The sequence below is a fragment of the Odontesthes bonariensis genome, chromosome 3, assembly GCF_027942865.1.
Source record: "Odontesthes bonariensis isolate fOdoBon6 chromosome 3, fOdoBon6.hap1, whole genome shotgun sequence".
In the NCBI taxonomy this organism is placed as follows: domain Eukaryota; kingdom Metazoa; phylum Chordata; class Actinopteri; order Atheriniformes; family Atherinopsidae; genus Odontesthes; species Odontesthes bonariensis.
Window position 1 is genome coordinate 37,164,135 of NC_134508.1, and position 20,787 is coordinate 37,184,921.

A 20,787-nucleotide genomic window follows, 5' to 3' on the forward strand; every position below is an offset into this window, starting at 1 on the left:
CTGCACTTTATCTTTCTGTACCTCCCTGTATGCCTGCACTCTATCTCCACACTGTCCCCCGTGTCACCTCTGACAGAGTCTGACTTGTGGTTTCCTTCTATGTAGCTTATTATAACTTTGATGTTAGCTGTTATGTTATATATTTTTTCAATTGTAAGTCGCTTTGGATAAAAGCGTCTGCTAAATGCATAAACATAGTTCAATCAAACCTCTGCAGCTAATGTGTGAGGCAGTTACACAGTTCTTTTTAGCAAAGATGTAAATTTTTTGAAAGAGAATTTCTGGATTACTTGCATAACTTAACAGATCTTTTCGAACTCTCCTGCTAAGGTGAAGAAAGAAGAGAACATTGTAAGTTTTGTGATGTGGATAATCCAAAAATCCCATGCAACCCAGTTTCATCGTTTTTACACCAACATAAGCACATACATGTGTGTGGCTTTACTTTTACAAATATTGTTTGCGTCAGTTTCTTCAACATCAGTGCTGACTAGACTTGGCTAAAATTTGTGGCAAAGATGGGCTGTCAAAGATGCAGACAGAAGAAACTAACTTTGCTGCCACAACAACTTATTGAAAAGTATTGAAAAATGAATGAATGATTAGCAGGTCAACCCTGGTGTCATGTTTCATCTGGAGCAGATAAATACCCATCATTCCTGCAGTGCAAAGAATGCCAATCGCAATCGTTTCCACTGATAACAAAAGCTACATATCAGTTTTTTTTACTGAGGTTTTTTGATCAGTGTTCGAGCTTTATACGGTCAAAGCTGGTGGAAATTTATACACAATAACTTCTACTATGCATCTGTATTATTCTTAACCAGGATAAAAGTTCTAGCCTTATGTGCTACTTTGGTGACATACAACCAAGAGCACATGAATAACATCACACATAAGGAATGATGTTTTCAAAATAAAGAAAGACTCAAGTTTTTCTTCTTTCTTTTTATCTCACTAAAGTTTCAGGTTTAAACTGAATGTTTTGTCTGAATTCAGCTGAATCTTCCAAACAACAACTGCAAAAATGCAGGAGTTCAAAGAGCCAAACTGCCACGCTTTGTAATTTCTCTACCCAATGTTTCCATCTTGTTGAATGTAACCTCTGCAGACTGGAACTGAGAGCTATTTGACAGTAAATTCAATAGTCTAATAAAAATTCTGTCCATCAATTTGTTTAAGCATTTTCTTACATTGAGCTTCTCATCCCTCACCTTTCAGTTCAAATCTTCATTTTGAACTTAGAAATCAAAGGCCAGCTTCATCATAAATCGTCATACAACAGTGCATCAGAAGTTACATTTACAGGCACACAGCAACATAACGGGTTTTTCAGGTTAGACTGAGCTAACACTATAGATGATTAAATGCCAAGCTGTGTATATCATGGTATTGCATCGCTTTAAAGTTTCCTTACTGCAATAAAAGCTTTTTGGTGCAGTTGTTCAGATTTATAGTAAGCCAGAATTGACAGTAACTGCGTGTTTTTGTTAAATGTTAAAAAGACTGAACTCTTACTCAAACGCCAGTAATCGGTGATTAACAATGATTCATTCAATTAATTGAAAACATCACTGTGCATTCTGGAGCTAAAGAAGGCATTTGAGTGAGTGAGCCTTTATTACATCAGGCTTGATACAGCCAACATATGTTCATATTGTGCGATAATAAATGTAAGGCAAAACTTTCCAGACAGTGAAGGACAGTAGCTGAGGTAAGAGGTAATGTTTAGCCTTTTAAATGATTGAATTTCTTGGCAGGGAATTCATTCAAATTATAATTCTTATTTATGAAGCCCTTTAAAAAATTAAGATACTCACCATGTACTGCTTCCTGTTAATTAACTTTTTTCCTCTTATTTTCTTTCTTTCTCCTCTCTACTTTTTTCTTTACTTCCCACTGAACTTGACACACTAATAGGTTATGAATAATTCTGTTTCAGTTTAGATGGCAATTAGCCACAATGCCAGAGGCCATCCGTTTTTCTCTCTAGTCGAGTGGGGATTTAAGACCCAGCTGAGTAAAGGGGCTCTAACTATCTCAGGATCATAAAATTCTCTTCTGCTCAACCAGCACTAAAACAAGAAACAGTTAACTGAGTAAATCCCTACTCACTGATCATGGGGACGTGCTAAAACAAAGGCATGGGATTGGTCAAAAAAAACAAACCAATAGACAATTTTCAAGGTCACGAATATGATGTGGAGGTGATTTTGTGTGTTGTTTCTTCTGTTTCTCTCAAATGATCCACTGAAAAATGTCCTGTTTGCTAATAAGCCACAGGCCACATCAGGAATGTTAGGGAACCATAAGTATATTACAGCCACAGCAGAAAATTAGACAAGGGGCACACAATCCCCTCTTCTAACTGAATAATGCAAACTAAATAATGGCAAATCTAATTATGAGACAAATGCAAAATATGTGGAATATATGGAATAAAGCAAAGGTATGTCAATATTAAAGCAGCAGGATCTATAGATATACAAAAGGTTTGTTTAAATATGTGGATCCTGGAGTGCTGAGACAGCACAAACCTCAACCAGTGCTGAGCTCTTGTTTCTACGGTAGATATTATTCCTATCAATTTAGATTCAGTTGGATCGACTTTTTGACTCAGAATAATCCACCCTCTGAATTTGTCATGCAGTCCATTTCTGTTAGGTTTATAGCAAAAGGAAGCAGTCACCATCTGACTGTTAGACATTATAGATCAAGATCACCGCTCAAATTCCGGCTATTTTTCTTAAGCCCAAGGACCTCTCAATACAATATTCATTAATTCTTGGTGTCATACAGTCACAACAGCAGAAAGGAAAATAGCAGTTTTATATAAACTTATCATTGTATATTGCTTGGATTTCTTGATGTCATGATACTTGTGTGTAGGTCCTTGAATGTCTTAAAGGCCAACTATTGATAAAACAGGCTGTTTACACAGAAAAAATGTTAAGTGAGCATGACTGAACACCCCACTGCACATGATATTTGAAATTGATTTACTGGTATCATGGGAAGTGGAAGGCTTCTCCTCTGATTACACTGTTCAAAGGTTGTGCTCATTTTACATCTTTCAGTCAGACCACTTGCTTGGTTAAGAGTGTAACACATAGTACCACCAGCTGTAGATGATGCCTAGTTCTTATGTTTTGGTCAGTTAATATAGCTACAGACAATGAAGTTATTTACAACATTAAACAGTCAACAACACAAAATGTTGCAGTTTCACAACAAAGTTAGTTGCTTTCCTTATTCTGTTCCTTCAGAGATGCAGCTTAAGTTTTGATTTTCTTTCAGGTAGATTTATCTGCACCTTCTCCAAACGTTTCCCTTTATAACGTCCACTTTCATGCAATGACAGTAGGATGGTGGAAGGCATTAATCTATGAACATTTGACAAATCTATGTGCAAAAGACTGCTGGTTATGGCTTTGTACACTTTTACACAAAAAACAGGGATATGTTATCATCATCTAACAATTCATAATTACTCTAGGTAAGAGGGCAAATACATTTTCTACGTGTTTTCAGGTGAGACTATGCAGTGATTGTGTTATTATATGCAGACATGTTTTTGTTTTTTTCTGTTAAAATTCTTGCTTTCTTCCTGAAGAACAGCATTTCTGCCCAGCAGTGACAGTTTCTCCACCTTCCGGCACCTCACATAAAACTTGAAACCTCACACATTTTGAGTGATCAAGAGGTTTTTCTCCTGCCTGCAGGTCTTCACTGCAAACAGGTTTTCAATCTTGGTCACACTTTCAAACCTGCTGACTTTGAACAATACCCCTCCATGCACCCATGTCCCACCCAGACATATGTATATATATATATGTATATATATATATATATATACATATATATATATATACATTTTTTATATATATATATGTGTGTGTGTGCGTGTGTATGTATACATTCACTGTTCCAAGCAAGCGGCCACAAGAAATATGTTTTGTTGGCTTAGGTGAATTGATGGTACTCACACATAACCGTGAGAAAAACATTCCCTGAAGCCAGGACAACCTTCTCCCTCGTTGCCCGGTCATAAATGCCCACATGGCATTCATAAGGCCCGTTGTCTGAGATCCGTACCTCCGGGAGCCTGTAAAGTACAAAGATTATTTGGTGAGATGGTACCAATTATTGCACTCATGCAAAAATAAGTGGAGAAAGAAAACATTATACTTATGAGCTTGCTTATGCAGATGAAATATTCTCAGAAAGGAAGTAAAATCTTGTCTGCATTATAATGGAAAAATGCCCCGTGAAAAGAAACCAAATTTAGGTCATTCATCTTCACACTCAGTGCAGTCGAATCTATTTCTCCTGAAATTCCTTCTTTGAGGAAGTCACATTTATGAAGAAATTATCCCTCCACCTCACCCTCTCTTTCCAAACATGTAGGATAAACTGCGCTGGCCACAAACAAGTCAAAAACATACCAAAAGCTACAAAATTTACAAAATAAACTATATATCTTCCAAAAGAGAACCTTAACTGTCAAATAATGCAACGTTAACATGTTGCTTTTCTAAGGCATTTTCATTGTTATCATCTCTCAATGCCTTTTTACACAGTAACATCCTGTAGACGCCACTGAGAGAAGTCAAAGCCAACATTTAATGTTCTTTATAAGGAGTATATACTTTTGTCCTAAAGTACAGCTGTTTAAGTTGCACGAATAGCCTTTGGCGGCAGACACTGTACTACTAAAGAGGACTTTTGCACAGTTCTCTGTCCTCACCTCCTTGTGTTTTACAGAAATGCATACAAAACTTTTTGTTTTATTGCTTCAGCTCTGCGTGTGAAGATGCTATATTGTATTAGCAACATTTGTATTTCTGAAAAAGGTGTAACGTGTGAAACTAAAGAAGGATTTTTAAATATACTTTTTATGCAAAGACACAACAGCGAAGAATTATTCAGTCAGAGACACCAAAGAGTCATTCTTTAAAAGCAACACTTTGAGAGGACACTGAATTCCATGCCCGACTCCTATGTCAACAGCGATAATCAAAGTGAGACACCACCAGTCACTTTGAGCTCCTGTGATTTATTCCCACAAAATAGGAAGGATTGTCCTTGTAGCCTGGCTATTTCAGACGGGGACCTCTGTTGGAACAGAGCGAGGGTGCTCACAGCAGTCATGCTTTAATGGGTTCAGCGGTGCGCGCGCATGTGTGTGTGTGTGTGTGTGTGTGTGTGTGTGTGTGTGAGTTTGTCTGAAAGAGTGGAACTCACTCCTCTGGAGCACAGTAAAATCTGAACCCCCACCATACATATAATATGTCAATGCACTCTCATTCCAGAATATATAACAATAAAGTTGGTTCACAACTCCAAATGTGGCAGTTTCACTAATAAATCTTTAAAAATTGTGCAATTACCGCACTTTCTGGGTTCCAAATTCACCTTATCAACATGTGCTATTTTAAATTGTAATTTACCAATCTGCCAAATATGTCCTTAACTGATTTTTTTTTCTTTGAATTTACGGTACGGTGTGAATATCAGAAGCCTCTGAAACACACAAAGTTAATGTAGAATCCATCTGTGTGTCTTCTTTGTATGTGCTCTCTACTAAAGTATAATCATTTATATTGACATAAATTGTTTATACTTGCAACTTGTTCTATCCTAATTACTAATTTTAGGGTCATGATCAGTCTCAGTAAGGGACTGTATTATCCCCTGCTCAAAGACTGATTAAAGATAATTCTGTGACTTTGCATGGCAACACACTGACAACATGATGTTCCAAGGTAATTATCTAGAGTCATTTTTACATCTTAATTTACCTTGAGTATTCAGTTTGTTGCACCTTTGTCCTGTAGAAATATATGCTAGTTTCAACACCTTTTGTTTCTAAACAATAACTTTTAAATCCCTCCTCAGATCTTTATACTGTCTAATTTCTCTTTTTTTTAAATGCTTTTTATCTCTATATCCTTGGAGAATGCACTCAAAACTCCTGATTGGCACTTCTAACATTACCTTTCCCATTGGATATTTAATAATAATGAGGTTCTTAAAGGTCCCATGGCATGAAATTTTCACTTTTTAAGGTTGTTTAACATTAATATGAGTTCCTCTAGCCTGCCTGCGGTCCCCCAGTGTCTAAAAATGACGATAGACCTAAACCATGCACTGGAAATTATTCTCTGCCTTTGGAAATGTGACCATGCAGAAGGCCTGATCGAGAAAGCCGCTTATGACGTATGCCCGCTTATGACGTGGAGGTTGTTTCCACCCAGAGCCAATAAACTGCCTTTCCCCGCCCACAGCTCTTTGGCCAGCTCATTGTAAAATCAGTTGAAAGTCTGCGCAACGCCATCAAATTGAAAAGCTTGAACGACTGCTGTTCTACGTGCCATAGCGATTCACAACGCATTTGCACATGGTACCAAGGGCGGAAGTAAGGCCACACCCCCACCCTCCGCTTTGCCCCGTCTTTCTCCTCCTAATTTGCATTTAAAGCTGCAGGCCCTAAACGGCTCATTCTGATGATCCTAAGAAAAACTCATTTTGGGACTGGCTGTAATTCTGCACCAAGGCAGAATGTTGCCTATATACAGTATAATACAGTATAAGGGGACCACTAAAGCCTCTAAAAATATATAAAAGCCTCCATTTATTTTCATGCCATAGGATCTTTAACCATGTTAGGATAAACAATGGAATAGGTGCATACAAAATATCACATTAAAGATTTTTGCACTGCTGAACCTTTTTTTAAATGTACAAATAATCTTAGTTGCCATTTTTCCTTAACAGTCTTTTGAAAAATTAATAATAAATAAAAGAATTTGTAAAACCTAATAAAAACCTAATAAAACTGAGTTTTTCAGAAAATTCCAGTCACAAGCAAATGTTTAAAAAAGCTAAGCATATATAAAGAAGGGTTAGCACCTCGAGATATACAGAGGGGTTTTCAACCAGCAGTGCTTCCTTCAGGGATAAGCATTAAACAAACAGATCTTTTTTTTCCCTCACCACAGAGTGAAAATGATGAGAATAGCACAGCGAATCTGACTCTGTGCTAGTGGGTGGGGATGAGGTAATTGCTTTTGTCTTGGTTAATGCTGATGTAGCCCATTGCTTTGTTTTTACAAACAAAGACGTGGCTCACTTATCCACAATCCTGACTGCAGCATTCATGGATTCAAATCAAGGCACAGAAAAGAGCAAACCAAGTGCAACAACATTAAAAAAGAAGAAAGATCATTTGAGGCTTAAAAGTACATCCGGAAAATGGGGGACGGTTCCAATAAGAAATCCCAATTCACAACATTTCTTAGTTTGACACCAAGACTCATTTATCACAACTGTGAGGGGGGAGAGAGGAAAGGTGGTACGCCTAACACTGAGACTTCTGTCTCTAATCTTTGATGTCAAGCCTTTCAGAGGTGCCAGCCCATTTTTTTCAGAGAAATGGAACGTTTGACTCATACTTTTTCACTACTAATGCTGGTGTTTGAAATCTTTATTAGAATAGATTCAACGTTTAATTTGAAATTGTGTCCACGATTTTGCTCATTATACTTGCTACGATTTCCTCGGTAAATCAGCAGTAGCATCAACTGTACCACGCAGTTATAAGCATGCAAAATTACTCCAGTAAATGAGAGTTTAAGGAGCATTTAAGAAAACATTTTACCACATTTCCTGTTCATGATTTACTATAAAAATAGACCAATCCATCCTCTACTCTTCATTCTGATCCTTTCCTCTCACTGTGTCATTGTGGCCTCTTTTAATATTGTAACATTTTACATATCCTATTGTTTTCAGGCAATTTCTAAATCAGTCTGTCCTTTATTTTGTGGTAAAATGATAGATTACAATAACTTGCAAAAAATAAAGCACATTAGCAATGACTCACAACCTTTTTTTTACCCCCACAATCTTGTAAACAAAAAGTTGATATCAGCGCACCTTAGATATGATACACTATATAAAGAAAATGAACAATTCCCATCAAACAAGATTAGACCCACTACAAAACCCTTATATGTACACCAAAAACAGCCATACAGAGTTGGGATCAATACTAATGGGCCCCCACGGAGGTACAGCAAAAACAGCATACCGCAAAGAGAGATCGATTGTCCCCTCGGAGATGCATCTGAAAGCTCTTTCCTGTTATGTAGGCCTTCCTTCAAAACTCCTCCTGCCTGCAAATGCAACAAATGCCACTGCCTAAATGGAGAGTGAAAAAGCGCAGTCTTGACAGAGGAGCTTCTGATAGCTCATCCAGTCAAACTCTGCATCAAATTAACTAGCACATTGTCAGATACTCTCTCTGGCTTGGAGCATTTTGGGTGAATGGGTTAGGACTGGCGGTTGCAAGTCACTCTGCACTCGATGAAAAGCAGAGACAAATTGCCTTGTGAATCAGATAGAAGTGATGTGTGTAATCACCCATGTTTCCTTACGAAATGAGCATGAAACAAAATGACAAGGATAATGCTGTCATTCTGTGAGTGCCAACGGAAATGTGATTGGCTTTGTGCACACAGCTTGCATTATGGTATGTGCTGATGTAGCTCATCTCTCTGTTCTTATCAACAAAGCTGCAATTCTGTTGTTTGCTATAACTACGTTCATGAATTCCAATGCGCACAAATGCAGAACAGCAGTGGTGAAAAAGAAAAAAGGATGGAGGTATTCAAGAAAGAATAATAAGGACCAACAAAGAAACCACACATAAAAGAAGGCTTTCTGCTGGTTATAGTACCTTAAAAGTCCTATGCATTGCACATTAAATGGATTATGAATTACTCATTATTTATTTCCAGTTTAAAGCTTGAAGACTTGATCTATCACATCCCATGGATATTTCTTACAAGACTTGTTCAAATACTTTTCCTTTTCTCAAAAAAATAACACTGGTAAGATAATCATTAAATGGCTTTAAACCTGGTTTGGATTCATTTTAGTTTATTGTGAAACTGTTTGCTACAATATTTTCCCACTGCATGCTCCTTTTTTTTTGACAGAGTAATGTGTGTGTCTAAAATCCATATTGCACCTGTGTTTGAATCCTGAAAATGCATTAATGTTTGAAATTTTTGTACCATAAGCAAGATTTTCAGTACAATACCATGGGAACTTATGAATTTTCCTCCTAGCCTTTTCCAGATCAAGTGGAAAATGTAGAAAAGTTATCAGTCTAACATGCACTTGCTAGTTTGTGTGTTTTTTTTTTTTTTAATCTTGCTGACATTGTTTCTGGTGTGTTTGATTATTTAAAGAGTCCCCTACTCGCTACCAAGCTGTTTTCCATCTCCATGGATCACTCAGCCTGCCTCTCTGCCTCTCTGCCTCTCTACCCACTTGGACCACTCCCTTAGCCTTGTTTCCAGTTTTACGTGTTCTTCCAGTAGACTCATCTTCAGAACAAAATTCACAGTTCTTGCAGCAAATCTCAAAAACTTTCTCCAAAACACAATTATGCATTTTTAAACTTAATGCATTAGCAATTGAAATCTTATGAGTCTGGTAATGTCATAAGAGGTCACAAGCCCAAGATGTGATTATCTGTTCTACAGCCTCTGACCTTGAAATCAATCTCAACAAAACATCCTAAAGGATATCTCAATTTCCAAAATGCACTTGGAGGATATATGATGGATGAGATGAGGCTTATGACCTTTAAAGAAGTCTTTAAAGCATATTTGGCATATAAAGGTCCTGTGACACCTTATCATGTCAATTGAATAAAAAGAAAATGTATGGAATTCCAAGAATGCTGCCACTATTTATTCGGAGGGAAATCCTACACTACAGTGATGCAGCTGTGCCAAACTTTGTATTTCATTTTGATTGATTTGGCATTGGTATTGACTATCACACCTCCAAAGCAATGATAACTATTTTCTTTAAATGGGTGTTGCCTCAAATTTTCTCTCCACATAACTCTTCCTTGTTCTCTCTGATAACATCTTATTTAGGTGCAATCTGCAACTTTGCCACTAGATGTCACTACATGCTACACACTGCTCCTTTACCAATGCAACTTCCAGACTGTTTCTTTTAAGTGTGTAGGACTGGTGTCTTTGTTCAGGAATTAATTAGTTCTTATTTAAAATTTCAATGTAACCAGTCTACAAAACAGTATAGTTAAACTGTGAAATCCCATTTTGCTTCTAAGATGTTGATTTAAGTGCATTCAAATAACTTGAACTATTTTCACTTTGCCTAAACAGTTGGTTAAGGAGGAGTATGTTCCATTGATAATAAAAGGGTTTTATGCAGATATTTAAGAAACCCCAGCTGGTCAAGGCGGATGGCCACCCTTCCTGAGTGTGGTTTTGCCAGTGGTTTCTTCCTGTTAAAAGGGAGTCGTTCCTCTCCACAGTCGCCTCATGCATGCTCAGTTGGTTTCCTTAGATAGAAAATTGTTTTTGAATTGGCTTTTTACGTAGAAATTGGACTAACTTTTAATTCAATTAATTGGATTTGATTGGAATTTGATTACAATGAATTGGACTCTAATTGGCTTGAATTGGACTGTACACTGGGAAAAATGCCCCTCCAAAAATAAGTAAACAAACACAAGACGTTTTTGCATCAAATAAGCAAAATAAATCTTCCAATGGAACTAGTGAAAATCGGCTTGTCAAGATTTCTTGAATTAATATGTGATATTTAGGACTTTTGAGATAAAAGTGATCTTGAAATTAGCTTAAAAACCTCTTCAAATGTCAAAAAAAGCTTGTTTTATATGATCCATCCGTCCATCATCTTCCGCTTGTCCGGGGGTCGGGTCGCTGGGGCAGCAGCTTGAGCAGAGAAACCCAGACGTCCCTGTCCCTGGCCACTTCCTCCAGCTCTTCTGGGGGGACCCCGAGGCATTCCCAGGCCAGCCGAGAAACATAGTCTCTCCAACGTGTCCGGGTCTTCCCCGGGGCCTCCTCCCAGTGGGACGGGCCCGGAACACCTCACCAGGGAGGCGTCCAGGAGGCATCCTAACCAGATGCCCGATTCACCTCATCTGACTCCTCTCGATGCGGAGGAGCAGCGGTTCTACTCCGAGCCCCTCCTTGATGACCGAGCTTCTCACCCTATCTCTAAGGGAGAGCCCAGACACCCTGCGGAGGAAACTCATTTCGGCCGCTTGTATTCGCGATCTCGTTCTTTCGGTCACTACCCACAGCTCGTGACCATAGGTGAGGGTAGGAACATAGATTGACCGGTAAATCGAGAGCTTCGCCTTCTGGCTCAGCTCCTTCTTCACCACGACGGGCCGGTGCAGAGCCCACATCACTGCAGACACCGCACCGATCCGTCTGTCAATCTCCTGCTCCATTCGTCCCTCACTCGTGAACAAGACCCCGAGATACTTGAACTCCTCCACTTGGGGAAAGATCTCATTCCCGACCCGGAGAGGGCATTCCACCCTTTTCCGGTTTCATATGATATGTGACTCAAAACAATTTGTTTTCAAGACTTTTTCATTTAACAAGATATTCAAGATGTATTGTCTTCAAACAAGTCCCTATATCTTGCTGAAATAGTACTTGTTAGGCAGTTGTGTCTTATATTAAGTGTAATGAGATATTTTGATGAGAAATGAGACAAATACACTTGGTAAGTTTTAGATTTTTTCCAGGTGTATCACTGAAGTGCCTTGAGATTACATTTGTTGTGATTTGGCGCTATATAAATAAACTGAATTGAATTAAGATTCGACAATCAACAAAAGGATTAGGAGAAAACAAACAAACAGAAAAATTATTGGTTAATCAATAAAAAAGTTACTTAAGCATATAACTTCTACTGTATGTAGTTGGAAAAAGTAAATCGTGGTGGTTCAGGAATATTGTTATTATATTGTTAAGAGACAGGATGAGAAACACAGTTTCACCATCCAAATCAGTAAGACTATGCCACTCCACCCACACGTACTTAACTATATGTAACGGGTTGGCTGTTGATTCCACTTCCACAGTGACTGCCAATCATATTTACCTTTATTCGTGTATCTGTGACGCTCACTGGTTGGCAGGGCTCTCCAGCACATAAATATGGGCTGTGATGTTGGCGCAGCGCCAGTACACGAGGTTAGAGTCTATGTTAGGTTTGTTACACAAAGCACAGCGTTATACTGAAAGTGTATGTAATGTAATAATACAGTTAGCAGGATTATTATTATATATTATGCTCAGTAAGATGGCGACAGCATTGCATTTGACTGAATGTGTTGGAAAGGTTTTATTTTGTAATGTTAATATAATGTTTGTTAGCGATCTTGGCTCGAAGGCTAAGCTAAACTTGCTAACTTTCACTCATGAAGCTGTGTCGACTGAGTGCTGTGCTTGACCGTCAGCTGACCAGTCAGTTTCCATATCGTTATTCAGGCAATAAAAGTCCAGTCCTGAAGCTGAAAGAGTGTCGGTCCTTCTTATAAAAACGCAACACAACGCAGACAATGGTTACATCTTTTAAAAACGCCTTCATCGTAGGTTAAACTAAACCCACACATGTCCTTGATATGGCGCATTCATCTTTTACATTCTGAACATTTTAAGCATCTTTTAAAAAAAAATAAAATAAAACATCAATTTGAGCTCAAGTCACCTCAGGTCCTTCAAACTCCAACATCCTTTTTTTTTTATCTTACAAGGACGAATAAGACAAGGCAATCTCTGTTGACGTCGAAATCAATGTAACATCTCAAAACATTTAAAAATTGAAAGGCAGCACATGTGGAAAAGGAAAATATGCAACATTCTTGTAAATAAAATGTCAAAACATTATATTGAGACATTGCTTTTTCTTTGTAAAACAGGATCTGTCAGACTGCTAATGCTTTGCGCAGAAGATTCATTATTTCTATGTGACAATGGGACATTATAGTGAGAAGAAAATCAGCTTTATGGATATCTTAGTAGTTGTGATCATCTGTGATACACCATGAAAGTGATTCTGTACAAGTATTTCTTGTTGAGAACAATGCTGTGATTGTAGCGGTGAACCCACATTTCTCTCTGGTTGCTTAACTCAGTCCAAGTATTCTGATACAGACGTGGCCATCATCCAACTGATCTGCATGTTTTTTTCTCACTTCACTGTATGTGTGTCAATGTGTGGGGGGTTATGTTCATGTGTGCATTCACGTTTCCATGTTTGTGTGTATCTAAGTGAGGACACTTTTCCATAATAATGTTTCCCACTCTCCCAAAGGGATAGTAGGATTGTCCTGATAAATCATCTTCAGCTGGGCAACCACACCACACGAAAATAGGGAGATGGAAAGGAAAAAATACACACAGCAAGCACATGAGCTGAATTCATCAATTAAAAAAAAAGAAACTAAATGAAGATGAGATTAAAAGGAATAATGAAAGTTGGATTATTAGAGAAAATGAAAAGTGTGAAAGATTCTAGTTTTGATATACTGTAGGTGCACATCATTTGTATTGCTGAGCATTCAGATCACGACATCTGCAGTAGGAGAGAAGCCAAAACAGAATGTGAGAGAAATGACGACTATAGGTTGCCAGCCATATTGGTGAGCCCTTGGGTAAAAGAGGGCTCTCCCCAGGGTGCACTGAACATGTAATCAAGCCAACAAGTGCCCAATGACTCCACCTACCACTACTAATACTGCTTCTCCCCATCTCTCCCTCTTTTGCTCTCTCCACAACCCATTAATGCTATGCATGAAGTGAATTATGGAGGCTTCAGAGATGAGTTTGGCACATGTTTCTCTCCATGATAATGTGGCAGAGATGGGCAGCACTATCTGGGTTATGTACACCACTCTGAAATAAGGAGCAGCCTGGCCAGCTGTTAGCTGAATCTTGAATTTAATCTAAAACACTGAATTCTTTATCCTGAGATGAGTTGCTGATTAGAGTTTTCTACTGCTCCCTGTCCTGATTGAGTAATGCACTGAGCCCCTAGCCCTGTCACTTCAGTATGACCTTGTGTGATGAACAGCAGATGGACGAGAATGAAGCTCTGTTTTAACACTGTGGAGTTTACCTTGGTGTATTTACAATCACATCATCGGGATGATGCTTGAATAAACAGTTAGTTTAACAGGTAGTGTGAGAGGAGTTAAATGAGAAGTAGTCTTGTTTGAATATTGATTTGAGGCTTACCGGACAGTTGATTGGTACACAAGGTCTTCACGTCTGCGGTAGTCCTCCATATGAGAGTAATTTGTATTAAACATTGCATCATAGGTGAAGATTTTCTGTTTGATGGTACCTCCATCCGTGACCTGAAAAGAAAAAGGGAGGCATTAGTAAGGCAATTCCTCTCATGATGGACCGGACAGGCCCCACCTTTCTGCCCCTTGAGCTACACCTACCATTTACTGCCCCATAGCCTGGAGTGTAAATTGCACTCCTACCTTCAATTACCTTATTGATTCATGATAAACTCATTCCCAATAAAGACTAAAGCACAGGATTTAAAACTTGCTGACATGATAACATTGCAGAGACAGTCTCTCAGGTGCCTTTGGGTCTGTGTTCAGGCACATGGTTAAATCTTAATGAGGACTGACACAGTGCAGTGTTCTTTATGTGCCGAGCAGACCGCTTTTTGCAGATGTAATGGCATGTGACGCGATACTACAAAGGTAATGGGATAGGATATTCAAAACACTGGTCTCATCAATTTTTTTTTCTTCTTCACGGCATGGTATATGATTGAGTAGTTCTTTCCATTCTAATATTCACAGGAGTATCAGTCACTTAGCATTTGAATGACTGTGATTTCTCTTCTCTTCAGAAGCCACCAACATCTATAAAGGGAAATGGGTGACAGGATTTTAATGGAGCCACTAATGCTGCTTTGAAGATGAAAATTGTTGGGGGATCCTTCCTTCATTTGCCAGTGATGTTGTCGTTTTGATCCAATCCAATCCCTTCAGCAGGTAAACAATGTCAAACTATATCAGGATTAGTCCATAGAATGCAGGCTATAATGTGCACATTACCACATGAAGAGACAAAAGCTAAATTACATTTATGTGAGCAAGTGATTGTTCCATGACAATATAGGGTAACTCATAACCTCTTGCCTTAGGCTTAGTTTGCTAAGTAGTACTACACAGGAAGTTGACAATGCTAAAACAACCAGCAGCAAGTGTTTAAAATTTAATTGCATTTGACACTTGTAACACATAAGCTCCTACTGATTTAATGTCAACTTTGTAATCTATAGTTGGAGGATTTTTATTCATTTTAAAGATTTGAGATATGTTTAGCTAATCTGTAGTGGTTTGAAGTATTGCACTCGTGTGATTAGTTTTGTTGTTGCTACACCATTTGGTTAAGAAAAGATACGACACCCTGAGACAGCTGAGTGTAACCGCTTGTTATTGTTGGATCTGTATACTGGGTGTAAACCACTAACCATGTTGTGGCTTCTCTTTTTTAGCAACAGATGAGGAGAAACAACGAGTAAAAATCAGCATAAAAAAGCAAAGCCGTGTTTGAAAAATGTTCTTCCCAGCCACCCAAACCCTTCCCAGTTCTGTATTTACAGCAATACATGTTTAGCCAGCTGACAAAGGACATAGTGAATGACAAAATATGTAAATGATGGCAACTTTAGTGGTGATAAAGAGATAGAACTTTGGGGCATGTGAGGAGTGCTTAGATTCATTTGAGTCTTGTTGAGTAATGCAGGAGTGATTCAGACCTTAATCACATTATTTGGGTGTGTTGGTCAGGTTTTGGGAGATAACTTTTTCTACAATTTGGGTCGAACTAACACATTTGGATGCATTTTAAAAAGTACAGTTTTAATTTGGCCAAAATAACTATAATAATTATTATTATTCAGGTGTTATGTAAATGTTCTTACTAATTGTACAGGTATCTAAAGCACCTAAGTGTTCAGTCTTCTGGCAAAATGCTGGGTCGCACATTTGAAACCCAGAGTAGTATTTAGCCTGCTCACTTTGTTGTATATAATCGTCATGGTTGATATTAGGAATGTCCCGAGTCAGAGTCATTTGATTTTGAATATCTGCCAATACAGAGTCCCGATCGAATACTTCTACAGTAAATGAAAAAAATGAAGAACAGATCCAGGATGTCCCTGATTTTTTTTTTTTATTCACCTTATTTTATCATTTAACACTAATAAACAGAGCACTTCTGTGAGGTAGCTTGAACAAAAAAAGTAATCAAGTAATAAACAAATACTTCACATTGTAGTTTAATGCAACAATGACTAAAATAAAAACGAGCAGCAGCTCAACTTGAAATACCTGGCAGGCATGTAAAAAAATAAGCAAATAAAAGCGCCACAGTGTCATACAGTAACACCAGTAATGTGCTTTTCAGAACTGCACTCCTAATTCTTACTCTCCTCCTCTGGCTTCACAGAAGGAAATGTACGTTTTTCTTGATAAAAACCAACATCTCTACCTTGTCAGGTTTCAGCCTATTCCTGTTCTCATCAATGATATTAGCGATGTCCTTGCCACCTCTTGAAATCCCAAGTTTGCATATCTCACAGTTTGCAGTCGCAACGAAAAGCCAATTCCTCTGAGAACTGCACTTCAACTGCATGACTTCTGTTTGATCTGTATCTCTAAGTTGACATTATTATGACAGCCAGACGGTAGTTGAAAATCTATTGGTGGTCGAAAAAGGAGGTAATACAGTCCTTTATTAGACCAACCTCTTGAATGTACATGTACTTTATGTAGGCTTGAGTAAAACAAACTTGGACGACGATGGAAAAGACATTGCTAAAAACTAAAATCTCATTACCACACTGGAAATGATAGACAAACTTGTGACAAATCTATTAAAATGGTATACTGCTGATGTATTGTTACTTTTCTAAAGGTATTAATATACTTAAAATTATTCTTAAAAGATTTTAGTAGTTTAGTTATTATTCAAGGCTGCATGTGACATTCATGTAATCTATTTAACTTTTGGCCTTTGGCAACAAGGGAAACATATCCCTATGCCCATCTACAGAGATGTAGCTACTTAAAGAAATGTTTTTGAAAACAGCTCACTTTTCAAATAAAACATGCATGTGAACTACACTGCACACAAATTGATGCAAATATGATCTGCAAATATGATCTTCCCTGAAGCACTGAGCAGAGTTGGACACATTTTCTATTTCTTTCCATTTTCACAGTCAGTCTAATCCAACAAGCATCACAATTGCATCTGTCATACCCCTGAAAAACCTGGTGGATGATGCAGGTGTCAGGTTTCTGGCTGTCTTGAATCCCCAAAGACCAGAAAGAATATTTTGGCCTCCGAAAAATCTGCTCCATTAGAAACTCTCTTTATCTAGCTCTATTTAATGATTCCACCTCTTAATGAAGAGTGCCCTGAAAATCCTTGTGTAATAAATCTGACAGAATCTGAACATCAGTGGATATCTCCACAAGGGGACCTGGTTTGAGTATAAAGAACTGACTTTGAAAGGAATAGAACAGTGAAAAGGGAGAGAGTGGGTGGGGAGAAAAAAGAGACCCAAACTGTGCCAAAATGGCTTTACAAGAGGGAGATGAATACTCTTTGATTGCAGAAAGCACCGTTGGGAAGCAAAGCTTTGCTACAACTGCTTTGTCGAATCCAGGCCATGTAACACATATGAGGCACATAGGCACCAAACCTCCCCAACACTCTGCCATCTGGAGATATGAAAAGACAAGCATGGATGGTAGAGAGTAAGCTACTCCTATCTTGTCAACAATGTGGCAGATAGTGGATATTAACCGAGGGGATAGCCAGCAGGTGAAAGTAGAGACCATGACAGGTAGTTGACAACGGGGTCAAAACAGGGTACCACGTTTCTCTTGAGATGTGATAGTGCAAGGATCTCTGTAAAAGTGTATCCTGTCTCCTGCCTGGCAATCCAGCTGAACTGGCCTTCTAATGATGCCTCCTATTATTGGGGTCAGATTAGGACTGGGTCTCAGGGGTTAACCAGAGCCCTCTTCCCTCTGCCTGTCTGGGCTGGACCTATTTATAGGTTACAGCTGCATCAGCAGCTGCTGGAGGAAATTCAGCTTGCACAGTGCAGGCCAACTATGAGAGATTCAACCTGAATCCTGTTCAATGATTTCAGGCAACAGCAGGAGAAGCACAAAACCAAGTTTTTTATAGCATCATTTAACTGGTTAATAGGAGAGACTAAAATGGTCTGTGTGTAATTTAGTCTCTGTGTGTGGAGATTTCTGTATACATTTGACACCATACAAAAAAACAAGTAATTAAAAGTAATAACTGTATGCCCTTCTCATGGCGTCACGTAAGTAGATAATAATGCTTATTATTTAAATTTGTCAAGCATCTCTTTGTGAACAAAGTCTTCCAATCCAATTGGACAGCAGCATGACTCCAAAATAATGTCTTAATAAGATTTATTCCCATTCAAGTCCCTCATTTAAAGACTTAGCCAGCCAGCAACAAAAGATGATCAGAGCATTGTCAAGAGCCAGCTCGGCACGTTCCTTCAGATCCATGCTAATTTTCTTAATGTTATTATCTCCCAAAGAGTCTTTTTGAAACATGGATCTGAGCATTGGGGGATACTGGGGGACACATGTAAAATATGTTTCATGGTTGTATGCAAGAAAAAAACCCAAAACAAATTCAAACCTTCTTTCCCAGAGTAAGTCCTTGCATTTTATCATCTAAGAAAACGATTTACTTTTGCATCAAATATTTTTCACTTGAATTTATCGAAACTGCTGAGAAGTTTGTCCAAACCCAGATGCAGGGGTGTGTAGAGAATACAATCTATGCTTTATCTGCACACGTGGAATCAAACGAAAAGCAAAGAAAATATTAGAAACATGAACTCAAAGACGTGAGAAATTTGGTGGAAAGCACAGGGCCTTTCTATTTTGTGTTTTCACTGTACCTTTGAGGTACTGTCACAAAAAGGAGGACAATAGCGCTGCACACTGAGAAGTATGTAGTGTGTGTATTAAGGTACAACAATAATGCACCATCCCCCTGTGAGGTAACAGATGCAATTCAGTGTTATTGTTTTTATTAAGTACAAAGCATGATGTACTGTGGCAGTACACAAGAAAGTGGTGAGCCTAAAGAAAGTGTAATAAACCAACCAATTTACTATGCAATGGGATAAAAGAGCATCATGTATTAACTTTATTAGTCTGCGGCACTTAGATCTGCCAAAAGTAAGTAAGGGGAACGCTGAGGTGTTGATATGGTAAGCGTGCTGACTGAGGTGGTCCGTAAGTGATGGCTACATTTGTAGGCATTTATATAGTTCTTCTATCCTTATCCTGTAAGCAGATTCGGCTAGCAGCAGCAGTGATCCTGGTCCTTAACCTGTGAGTTTACAGATCTGCTTTCTGTGCTGCCCTACTGGCTGCTTAGTGACAGAGGATGTGGTTAAAGAGATTTCATGCTTCAAATGACAGCTTCCTCTCCCCCCTCTGTCTGTCACGTCTCTCTGTGGGGAAGCACAACTAATTCAGGCCAGGCGATAACTGATGATACACACGTATACACTACCTTTGATGCTCAGAGGGTCTCATCATCCAGTGCCACGCAAATTTAAACAGTTGCTGATTTTGCTGTAAAAGAGAGTTTAGCGAATCTTGGATAAGAAAAAAATAGTTCAAAAGTTGTGACAAGAATTCTAGAGGCTTTAGCATGTTCAGTGTATTTTTTTGAAGACTGAGAGAGATACTTGTCAGCAGTAATGGCAGTGCCATCATAACTTATTTTGTTCCCTCTTCCTTTCTTCTTCAATTCTAACATTTATTATGGCAAATGGATCTTCGAGAGGCTCCTTTATAATAGTATAAGCAAAAATATAACTTGATATATTCAGAGTATTTGTCAGTATCTTCTAAAACAATCCTTATAAATCAGGAGGTTTTCAGAGTAGTTTTTACCATTGCCAGAGTGCACACACGCAGCAAAGAAAGGCTGCACGATTATAGTAGTTTCTCTGGACTGTTATCAATGTTACTCTGCTGTCAAGCATTTTGATTCCAACATTACGGAGTGCAGGTTGTGATTGGCTGCTGCAGGAACTGCCAGATTACATACACGGATTAGAGCTGAACCTCATGAAAACTGTGGCACCAACAGGAATAGATCAGCTGCACTCGACTGCACCCTGGAGGTAGCAGGTTGAGGGTCAGCCAAGGCCAGGGTAAAATTCAGGCGGACAAACGTGATGCAAGCATGTCATCTAAAACCATCTGAAACAATGCTATACAGAGATGGTGATTATAGCTGTCATTTGGTGGACGACAGGCTTCCCGTGGGCTGACAGAGGAGGTGATGAGATCAAACTAGGTCAGACTTCTTGGGGCCTGCTGATCTGCAGCATATCGGTTATCACATAGCTAATGTATAAAGCAGAGCAACATTCCATGAGCTATTTCAGTACACTATGTATATTTATATATATATACAAATAAATACATTTGAAAAGATTGAGTTTGTAAAATGGTGGAAAGATTGACAACGAATGAAACTGTAGTGGTTCTAGAGTTTGAAAAAGCATATCTTGTAACTCAGCAGTTACCACTGAGATGGCAATAGGCAAAATACTTTCAACAAAATTGCTCAGTGAAACTGATGAGAGAACAATAGAGAAGTGTGGTCATTCTAGCTATTAAATATCAAGCTATATGCCTTAAACATAGAAAATAGTTGAAAAAAGCCAATTTTCTTAAAAAAAAAACTTGTTTGCAATCACCCCTAAATTCATAAACACATTTGCATGTTGAAAAATGCATGATAGGCTATAATTTCTCCTTACCACATACCAGAAATATGATATAAAACC

At 38.4% G+C, this 20,787-nt stretch overlaps 1 protein-coding gene across 3 annotated transcripts in view; it reads right to left on the reverse strand.

Moving 5' to 3' along the window:
* Window positions 1–20,787, reverse strand: part of igsf21a (immunoglobin superfamily, member 21a) — a 183,298-nt gene that overhangs the window by 72,951 nt on the left and 89,560 nt on the right. For all 3 annotated transcript variants that reach the window (XM_075461708.1, XM_075461709.1, XM_075461707.1), the window contains 2 exons: window positions 14,115–14,236; window positions 3,987–4,105 (listed from right to left, as the gene is read on the reverse strand). In XM_075461708.1, the coding sequence (XP_075317823.1) occupies window positions 3,987–4,105; window positions 14,115–14,236 (241 nt within the window). The remainder of the gene's footprint in view (window positions 1–3,986; window positions 4,106–14,114; window positions 14,237–20,787) is intronic.